General features: G+C 47.1%; 2 protein-coding genes across 3 annotated transcripts; both read left to right on the forward strand.

The window, feature by feature from the left end:
- Window positions 1-2,369: 2,369 nt before the first annotated feature.
- On the forward strand, window positions 2,370-6,465 carry LOC124005510 (farnesyl pyrophosphate synthase-like). 2 transcript variants are annotated; one of them, XM_046314849.1, is made up of 11 exons: window positions 2,370-2,530; window positions 3,142-3,297; window positions 3,606-3,746; window positions 3,847-3,927; window positions 4,133-4,255; window positions 4,341-4,429; window positions 4,571-4,643; window positions 4,743-4,820; window positions 4,906-5,040; window positions 5,222-6,165; window positions 6,203-6,465. In XM_046314849.1, exons 1-10 carry the CDS (start codon window positions 2,528-2,530, stop codon window positions 5,414-5,416), a joined length of 1,074 nt encoding a protein of 357 aa, XP_046170805.1. In that variant the 5' UTR covers window positions 2,370-2,527; the 3' UTR covers window positions 5,417-6,165; window positions 6,203-6,465. The 2 variants fall into 2 exon arrangements, with proteins under 2 accessions (XP_046170805.1, XP_046170806.1); XM_046314850.1 differs by lacking the exon at window positions 2,370-2,530 and adding an exon at window positions 2,605-2,716.
- A 474-nt stretch (window positions 6,466-6,939) lies between these two features.
- On the forward strand, window positions 6,940-10,408 carry LOC124006438 (nucleoporin NUP159-like). Its single transcript, XM_046316451.1, has 2 exons — window positions 6,940-7,013; window positions 8,336-10,408. The coding sequence occupies exon 2, from the start codon at window positions 8,461-8,463 to the stop codon at window positions 9,655-9,657; it is 1,197 nt and encodes a 398-aa protein (XP_046172407.1). The 5' UTR covers window positions 6,940-7,013; window positions 8,336-8,460; the 3' UTR covers window positions 9,658-10,408.
- The last annotated feature ends 196 nt before the right edge of the window (window positions 10,409-10,604 follow it).

Genomic DNA, 10,604 nt, shown 5'->3' on the forward strand with positions numbered 1-10,604 from the left:
TCTACCCCAAACTCAAAACTCAAAACTCACACACCATCTACCCCAAACTCAAAACTCACACACCATCTACCCCAAACTCAAAACTCACACACCATCTACCCCCATCTAAAACTCAAAACTAACACTACCAAACTCAAAACTATACCCCAAACTCAAAACTCACACACCATCTACCCCAAACTCAAAACTCACACACCATCTACCCCAAACTCAAAACTCAAACTCAAAACTCACCATCTACCCCAAACTCAAAACTCACACACCATCTACCCCAAACTCAAAACTCTACCCCACAAAACTCATCTACCCCAAACTCAAAACTCACACACCATCTACCCCAAACTCAAAACTCACACATCTACCATCTACCCCAAACTCAAAACTCACTCTACACTCAAAACTCATCTACCCCAAACTCAAAACTCACACACACCATCTACCCCAAACTCAAAATCTCAAACAAAACACCATCTACCCCATCTACCCCAAACTCAAAACTCACACACCGTCTACCCCAAACTCAAAACTCACACACCGTCTACCCCAAACTCAAAACTCACACACCATCTACTCAAAACTCACACACCATCTACCCCAAACTGACTCTTATTACACCGGTCTAAGACATCATACTCCTAAACTCGGCATTTCCTGTCTCTGAGATGACCTTGGACATAGCGATTTGATTTGCATGTTATGGTACAACCCCCCATAATGTACTCCAAATGAAACAGGAGCCTTGTTCAAATACTACAACTTCACTCCCTGTGTATCAAATCCTACAAAATAACCAACCTCCTCCTAAGAATGACTTTAGCTGCATGTTTTGGCAATGCTTCTTACTTTTCTCCCTTTCTCTCTCTCTCTCTTGCATCCAACACCTAGTTGCTCTGAGCCTTTGGAAATGTGTTAATATATAGTGAAGGGGATGGATCAATGTTGTGCTGTTGAACCCAGAGCCATAGATATACTGGGTTCTAACTAACTATCATCCATGAACTCTGATGTGTCTGGCTCTGGCTGAACAGTTATGTCTGATCAATTACACCTCAGTATGATTCCCAAAGCACTAAAGAGATTCTTGCAATAAATGTACTGATACGTTTGTATAGATGTTGGGGATCAGATATTCAGGATGATAGTTCCAGCAAGACTTAGTGGGAACTATGAGAATCTGGATATTATAGTCTGATACTGGAGGTTGGTCGACATAAAGCGTGCAGTATTCTTAGAGGACATACTGTCTGGATTGGAATAGAAAGCTGACTAACCTCAACCCAGTCGGACAAGAGTTATACACTCAATGGTGATATTGTGAAGAATTAAGTTTTGAATATACAAACAATGATGTATGTAACTGATTTAAACACAACACACAGAGACACACAACCACACACACACACACACACACACACACACAGAGACACACAACCACACACACACACACACACACACACACACACACACACACACACACACACACACACACACACACACACACACACACACACACACACACACACACACACACACACACACACACACAGACACAGACACAGACACAGACACACAACCACACACAGACACACACACACAACCACACACAGACACACACACACAACCACACACACACACACACACACACAGAGACACAACCACACACACACACACACACACACACACACACACACACACACACACACACACACACACACACACACACACACACACACACACACACACACACACACACACAGAAGCACTGAGCTGTGTTAAAAATGTTGCTATAATTTCTACCTCCTATTTTGCACATTGTATAATTGTATGGCTTGAAGTTATAGAGCCTAACTGAATAAACATATTATTCTCTTCAAATATGATACATAAATGTTCTAATGCAAGAACTTTTAATGCAAGTCATGTATTTCAACATATTGAATAAATGATCCACAACATGAAAGTGTTCATGTGTGTAATACGTTCAAAATGTGTAGCTAGGTTAAACATTTTATAGAAATGCACTATTTATTCTATTCTTATGGAACCACAGATTTAATGTTGCATATTATATATTGTTTCATGTATTAGACTATTAAACCTCTAACTCATGCTTGGGTTAAACCTCTAATTTATGATTGGGTTAATGTTCATATTTTGTGGGCAGTTCCTTTCACCACAAAACTCTCGAAACATCAGACATGCCCCCCCCATCTAAACTCCCCCTCTTCCGGATTTCTATTGGTTAGTCAGCCTGAAAGCCCATCCTGGTTCGATGGCGTTATCGAATCAAAAGGCTCGATGTCATATGAAGCCTTGTGGTCCCACGGCCCTCCGATCACTCGCGAAGGCTGTCGGGACATTTAGTTCAGAAGCTATGCGATAAAATAAACGCCAACGTGGTCAAAAACTACAATACACGGAATTCCCAAACTCTGTGTGCGTCGTACTCTCCCATTTGACAGGTAGAGACACCAGTGAAGAGGGATTTGCCAGACATACTGTCACTACGAGCAAGGACAAGATAATCATGGTAAGAAGGACTCCAGATATTGCAACCTAGTGTGTAGTTGCTTATTTAGTTATATATTTATGAAAGGGATCTAACGTTCAGGCGTGATCTCGCCTTGTGTCGTGATTGGCTAGTTTATTATCTGGAGACTAAGCGCTGTCTACTGTAGCTAGGTAACGTTAGCTAGCTAGATGTATTCTAGCCAAGGTAACTTGCTATTTTTACTAATGTTAGTGGGTTATCTCTATTATTAGACTGTGTTTATCTGGGTCTTTTCGAGCTCTAGTTTCACCTCAAATTCGTCACATTACTGCAGAGAACATACTGTCGAAGCTACTGCTGACAGCACCGCTGGGATGTTGCTAGCGGTCATTTACTGTAGTTGTGCAGTTTGCTGTAAAGATGTTCACCCTGTCTGCTTGTGTGTGTAATGAGCTTACAGTTTTAGTTAGCTACATTGATATAGCCAACTAACTTGACACTGTGAACTATGTTTCTGTATAAGCGTTATTTGGGTGGGATAAGCACAAACCAGACCTTTTATTTACATGTGATGATTTGGAAACTATTGCTGCTGTTTTCTATCTCCCTCCTGCTTTCCCCTCACAATCTGAAATGTCTTCTGCTCTCAGGGTGACAGTAGTTGCAGCAACGGGACCCACCACTCGGTGGCGGTGCAGTCAGACCCACAGCTGTTTGAGGCCCAGTTTGAGGAGCTGGTGACCGAGCTCACAGAGCAGGACTTCACAGACTCTGTCCTCGCTGATGCTCTCAACAGACTCCGAGAGGTAGGGTGTGTAGAGGTAGGGTGTGTAGAGGTAGGGTGTGTAGAGGTAGGGTGTGTAGAGGTAGGGTGTGTAGAGGTAGGGTGTGTAGAGGTAGGGTGTGTAGAGGTAGGGTGTGTAGAGGTAGGGTGTGTAGAGGTAGGGTGTGTAGAGGTAGGGTGTGTAGGGGTTGTGAGACCACCATAGGAAGTTTTTAAAGTATTTCTCCTTCAGATCTATGAGAAGTGTCTAGGGGTAGGTGCTAGGGTTTGATTTGAGAAATTGAGATGTGCAAAGATGCCATACAACTAATCTCTATTTCTTTCTCTTAGGTGTTGCATTACAACACTCCTGGAGGAAAAAGAAACAGAGGTCTGTCTGTGATTGGCTCTTTGAGGGAGCTTGTTCCTCCCACTGAGCTGACCCAGGATGCTGTGCGACGGGCCCTGCTGGTTGGCTGGTGCATTGAGCTGGTGAGACACACGCACTCAGTTATTGCCTCAATTAGCACTTTGCTGAGGTACCACAGTGAAATGACTAACGCTGACTTTTTATTTCTCTCCTCTCTCTCAGCTCCAGGCGTTCTTCCTGGTAGCTGATGACATCATGGATGCTTCAGTGACTCGGAGAGGTCAGCCCTGCTGGTACAAGAGGGTGAGACTGACTGTTGTCGCTCTCACAAGAAATATAGTCTAATCTGAAAGCATTGTTATGGTCAGCCAACTGGTTTACCCAAAACTAACTGTAAGCTTACATCAACTTCCATACTGCATCACCTGTCAACAACACCATGTGTCCCTGTTAACATAGTAGGCTTCAAAGGGTTTGCTCAGTCAGTAACATAGCTGTTGTTTCTCAGGAGAGGGTGGGTCTGGATGCCATCAATGATTCCTTCCTCCTGGAGGGATCCATCTACAGACTACTGCGCAGACACTGCAGGGCACAGCCCTACTACGTACACCTATTGGAGCTCTTCACTGAGGTACACAAACACACACACACACACATACTTACACAGCTGACTCTTGCGCTGTAGCTGAATTGTTTCTCTGTCCCTGTGTTTTCAGACGTCCTTCCAGACCGAGCTGGGCCAGGCACTGGACCTGATGACCGCTCCTCCTGGTCAAGTAGACCTCAACCGCTTCACCATGGAGAGGTTTGTAAGAGGGAGAGGGGTGGGATATAGCGATGGAGGGTATATGGAGATTCAAGATACAGGTGATTGGGGGGTGTTGAGTGTATTGTTGGGGTTTGGAAGGGTATAATCTTTACTCCTTCTTACCTCCCTGTGTGTCAGATATAAGGCCATAGTAAAGTACAAGACTGCCTTCTACTCCTTCTACCTCCCTGTGGCAGCAGCCATGTACATGGTGAGTGTTTAGTGTTGTAATGTCTGGTCAGTCTCATTATACAAGGTGCAGAAACTGTAAGTTATACAAATGGTGTATCTCTTTCTGAATAATTCCCAGGCGGGCATCGACAGTGAAGAGGAACACAACAACGCCAAACATATCTTACTGGAGATGGGAGAGTTCTTCCAGATACAGGTGAGACCACAGTAATTCTATAAGACTGACACAAACACAGACAATGTCATAACAGCATTGTTTTACAATGTTTCTCTGTTGCCAGGATGACTACCTGGATTGCTATGGCGACCCGGCGGTGACAGGGAAGATTGGAACAGACATCCAGGACAACAAATGCGGCTGGCTGGTGGTGACTGCTCTAGGGGTCATGACCCCGGAACAAAGGGCAGAGCTGGAGGTGAGAGGTCACCCATGAACAGTCACAGTTGACCATTGAACTGTAAACACACCTAAGCCATGATGGATGGATGATTGAGGGAATGAATGCATTTATTCACTTCTTTACATAGCTCAATACAGTAAACTGCTCTGACTAGAATATCTCTGAGAAATAATTCACTTTTATTGTCCTCTTCTAGTCATGTTATGGTCGGCATGACAGTGTGGAGAAGGTGAAAACACTGTACAACACCCTACAGATGCCCACCCTGTACCACCAATACGAAGAAGACAGCTATCAGCGCTTACAGAAACTCATTGCGCGTCACGCCCAAAACCTTCCACACGCAGTTTTCCTCAACTTTGCCAAGAAAATCTACAAGAGAAATAAGTGAAGACTATGATGAGAAGACTGTTTTTATTTAGTGTGTGTTGCACTGTAGCTGGACTGAGGAGGGCTAGTTGGTGTGGCTGCTTCCATTTCGGTCCCTTGCCCCTTCCCCTTCAGTGAACACCATGAGGTTAAGGGCTAGGGCAGGGCTCTCCAACCCTGGTCCTGGAGAGCTACCATCCTGTAGGTTTTCGCTCCAACCCTAATCTAACGCACCTGATTAATAAGAGTGGAAACCTACAGGAGGGTAGCTCTCCAGGAACAGGGTTGGGGAGCCCTGGGTTAGGTTAAGGGTCTAGGGACCTAAATAGAACAAGGCTTTAGTTTGGACTGTGAGTGAACCTGGTTGAGGCCAGTCAGTCTTAAACCTGGTCTTCACGGACCCCTGTGTGCCCATTCTTTTCCTTCTCCATAATATGATTTTCAATTATGTACAGAATAACTGATTACTCAAACTGGGAATACAATGTCATCAAACAAAGTATGTCTGATACAATCTCTTTATTTATTGATGATGACGCAAGTATAACATCATGTCACTGTTAGGAACTGTCTGCTCTAGAATCCTGTGGATTTGATGATGGCAGGGAGTGACATTATTGGTTGATGATCACATCAATCAGGATGACAAACTGGGGCCCTGTTTAGCAGTAGTAGTAATTAGTAGTAGCAGTAATTAGTAGTAGCTCTGGTCTCTACCGGCAGAGGTCTCTACCGGCAGAGGTCTCTGGTCTCTACCGGCAGAGGTCTCTGGTCTCTACCGGCAGAGGTCTGGTCTCTACCGGCAGAGGTCTCTACCGGCAGAGGTCTCTGGTCTCTACCGGCAGAGGTCTCTGGTCTCTACCGGCAGAGGTCTCTGGTCTCTACCGGCAGAGTGAATGGACTAGAGCAGGAAGCTGCCTGAAAGGAACAATCCTTCTTTCTGTCTCTCACACAATGTTCTTTGTATTTTGTTTTCTCTGTGTATAATTCTCTTTCTAATTACTACTGTACATCTACCTGCTGCTGACAATATGGCATCTTATTGCTTTTAATAAAGAAATGTGACCAACATGGGTTTAGTATTCAGACCTTTTGTGGAAAACAATATAGTACAGCGATCAGTAACATTGTGTTTGGCTTTCCATCATGATTCATAAAGACAATGAGTCTATTTTTCACAGTTCCTGTTTCCTTATTAAACAGTCTTCCTCGATCAGTGTGACTAGATTACTATACAGCATGTGCTTTTACCATGTTACCTTCCATTTCCACTGAGAATGAAAGAGAATAATAAAGATGGAGGGAGTGTGATGGCGGATAGGAAGAATGATCAAAGAGAATACGGTAGATTCCGTAACGATTGTCTTTTTCTTGGGGGGAGGAAGCGAAGGTTAAGAGGGATGGAAGAAGCTGACAGATGAACAGAGCGGGAGATTGATTGGTGAGGCAGAAGAGGGGTGTGGACCCGGCGGATGACGAAAGATAAGGTGGTCGCGAGAGGAGAGAGCTCTCGCTTTAACCCTTAGAGGCTGTTCGTTAGTCGGACGCGGTTGCGCGCTCGCATCCGTTTACCGAGAACGGGATCCAGCATCTCCATCTTCTCCTCAACGAAGCCGATGGTGAGTCAAATATCTCACAATCATATGATTATAGGTGTTGTTGATCAAATGCTCTCTATTTACCGAGATCTAGGCAATACGTTTTGCTATGCTTTCAACACCTGCCCACATCCCCAGATCCAGATAATGTCAATAGCCGTTTTCTTGATTTATAGCCTACGGTTGTTTACTAGAATGACAGACATAATCATGTTATAGTTAATTTAATAAACATTGCAATACATTTTGTCATAGTAGCGGGGGGTGGCTGTGTCAGGACGATGCGGCTTGAGGTACCCCCTCTCTCCCCCCTCCTCCTTTCCACGGTCTCCATCCGCCACTTCAGGTCGATAAATCCGATGGTAAATACCGACAATCCGGCAGATGATGTGCTCTGCGGTTACGGGACGTTATTCTAACGGTTCTGAACAGGGCGACGTGTCCCAGGCCCGATCTAAGCGCTGTTCAGGTTCTGATTTCTATGGGCCTACCTTCTCCCCGTTTGATGTGAAGGGCACGGTGCTGCTGTGGAGGAATATGTGTTCAGCCTTGGCAGTGGAGGAGTTTTAAAAGACAGCCTGTACGTTAGTCATTGCGCAACTGAGGATTTTCTTCTCTAAATAATTTGATCTTGTTTACTAAATATGTTTGTACTATGCTATATATTGGGGCAGCAGGTAGCCTAGTGAGCGTTGGGCCAGTAACAGAAAGGTTGCTAGATCGAATCCCTGAGCTGACAAGGTAACACTTTTTTTCGTTGTTCCCACTGTTCCTAGGCCGTCATTGTAAATAATAATTTGTTCTTAACTGACTTGCCTAGTTAAAATACATGTTAACATTTATTTGAATGCAAATAAGCTTAAAGTTGAGAGAGTTAATTTTGATTGGCCTATACTTAGCCTATTTGTCAGAGAGAGTTACAGTAATCCTTTCTCACTCCATCAAGCTGAATCTCAGAGTAGACTGGGATGCTGAAGGACAAAAATCCTTCATTAGTTCCCAACTGTTTTCATGGAGATCTCCTCTCTATCACTGACATTGCATGTAGGTGTGTGTGCATGTGTCTGTCTCTCTGTCTGTTTATATATATAGAGAGAGGGAGAGAGGATAGAAGTGAGGAGAGATGGATTTAATTTTCATCTAACTGGTCCCAGCACTGAGGAGGTAATTATACAGCAGAAAAGGCCCAATAGTTATATGGAACAAACCAGGGGATTTAACTTGTAAGATTTCTTATGAACAAGAACAAGCTGGTCCCTTGTACAGTTAGAGGAGCACAGACTCCTCTCATCTCTATTATCTGCTGTGCCTCTATTGACTGCATGTCTCTTTTGATGTTGCAGGATCTTTGGAGTCAAGCCAAGATGTGACCGTCACGTTTTGGATCTCCGTCCTTTAGATAGAAAACAGAACCCCTGTTTCTATAGAAACAGAAATAATTGACCATTAGAAAACTATTATTCCTAAAATGCGCTCCTCTAGCCGAACCTTCGCTCCGCCCTTGAGGCCTCGTCGCATCGACACGAGCAGGCGGACCACCACCGTAGCGGAACCAAAGCCACACGGCCCTGTTTCCCAGAGGGAAGACAAAAACATGAACACCATTTCCTCTCCTCGGCGCGCCACCAAAGCGACCCCTGAGTCTTCCAGGACCAGGGTGGGGGTCCAGCCTCGTGCCCCCTTGGGTCAGTCTAGATTGGGCTTACAGAGAAACACAGCTCCCCTCTCTACGACCAAACCCAAAAGTGTCCGTGCAGCAGCTGTGTCGAAATGCGCCCCTCGTCCTGCTCCTCTTCCTCATCTGGACCCCAACTGTAATGAACCCAGCCTGCCTTGTCTGTGCTGCGACGGCCATTCCCCCCAGGACAATAACAGTCTGTTCAACCACAACCACAACAACAACAATACCATCTCCATCAGACAGCAGCTGAAGCTTCAGCCCCCTCCACCACCTCCCCTGCTACCCCAGAGACAGGAGGGGACCGGGGGCAAGACCAAGACACAGGCCAGCCCCTCTCAGCCCCAGCCTCAGGTTCTGGCCCCAGCCTGCCCCCCTAATGCCCTGGAACTGGAGAAAGGAAAAATAGATAAGGAGAATGCAGATGTTAACAAGAACACAGATGTGGTCATAGACAACAAGAAAGAAACGGAGGAAGAAGAGGAAAACAGTGTTGAAGTTGATGATGAGGAGGAGGGAGATGATGATGATGACACGTTGGTCCCATCGTGCTGCGACTGCCCTCCCTCTCTCCTGGATCTCTCCCTGACCTCCTCCACCTCCTCCACTTCCATCAGCTCCTGCTCCGATCTGGAGTCAGACTGCGCCGATCTCTCCACAGCTCTCTCGTCCTCTGGCCACAAGTGGAACGCTGATCTGTCAATCTCTCAGGACCACATTCATGTTCCTGAACGCTACCCAGCCTCCCGTTCACCCCCTGTCCTGCTCCTCAACCCCAAACCCCCCCTCTGTCTCTCGTTGCCCTTCCTCCCCCCCACCCGCTTGCTCCCCAGACGAGGGCTACCCCTCCGCCCCCGCCTCCCCCTCCTCCTCCTCCGACTACCTGGTGGTCAAAGGTCAGACAGGCTTAGGGTCAGAGGTCACCAAACTAGGCCTCCTGGACTTACTGGAGTCAGTGGGAGACTTTGGAAAGATGGAGCGCTTTAGCCAGGTGATTCAGGTGGCTCGCTGGGACCTGGAGGGGATCCTCAGGGGGATCTACTGAGGGATCGACTGGATCACTTGGACCGACTGGAGAGTGTCAACAGGCAGGTGAAGCTGGCCCACATCACCAGGCTCCATGAGAAGGGACTGGATCTAGGCGATCTGGGCAAGGAGGATCTCTCTGATGTTCTGGATGAGATGGAGAACGTGGATATGTCTTGGAAGATGTATAAGGGCCGGGGAGGGTCTTTGGGAGATTCCCAGGAGTTCTCTGATGCTGGAGTGGACCTGACAGCACCTTCAGACTGTGACGAGCCCCTGGTCTCACAATCAGAGACCTCTTCGCCCATAGAGCCCCCACCGAGACCCCCCAAACCCCCTGCCCGCTATGCCAGCGTGAACTCTGAACTCCACACCTACATCAACATCAGCCGTGACATCACCCCCTCCGTCTCTGTCTGCACCTCTCCATCCTCATCCCCCACTTTCTACACCTTCAGGTGTGAGAAGGCCCTCCCTCCTTCCCCACGCTCCGTCCCCCCTCCTCTTCTCTGTCAGCCCATCCCTTACTTTACTCTCTACAAATCTTCCCCTCTCCCATTCTCCCTCCCCTCCTCCACTCCCCCCATCCCTCCCCCTCGGAGGAAGCACCTAGCCCGTAAGGAGGCTCAGCGTCTCGCCACCCTCCAAGCAGGATGCGGGAAGACCCCCTATCCCTCTCCCCTCCCACCTCTCGCCTCCCTCCTCTCCCCCTGCCCCCACCATTTCCATCTCCAACTCCACCACCCCCTGTCCCTCTCCCCTCCCACCTCTCGCCTCCCTCCTTTCCCCCCTGCCCCCACCATCTCCAACTCCACCACCCCCTGTCCCTCTCCCCTCCCACCTCTCGCCCCCTCCTCTCCCCCTGCCCCCACCATTTCCATCTCCAACTCCACCACCCCCCCTGCCAT

Source organism: Oncorhynchus gorbuscha, linkage group LG19 (assembly GCF_021184085.1).
Source record: "Oncorhynchus gorbuscha isolate QuinsamMale2020 ecotype Even-year linkage group LG19, OgorEven_v1.0, whole genome shotgun sequence".
NCBI classification, from domain to species: Eukaryota; Metazoa; Chordata; class Actinopteri; order Salmoniformes; family Salmonidae; genus Oncorhynchus; species Oncorhynchus gorbuscha.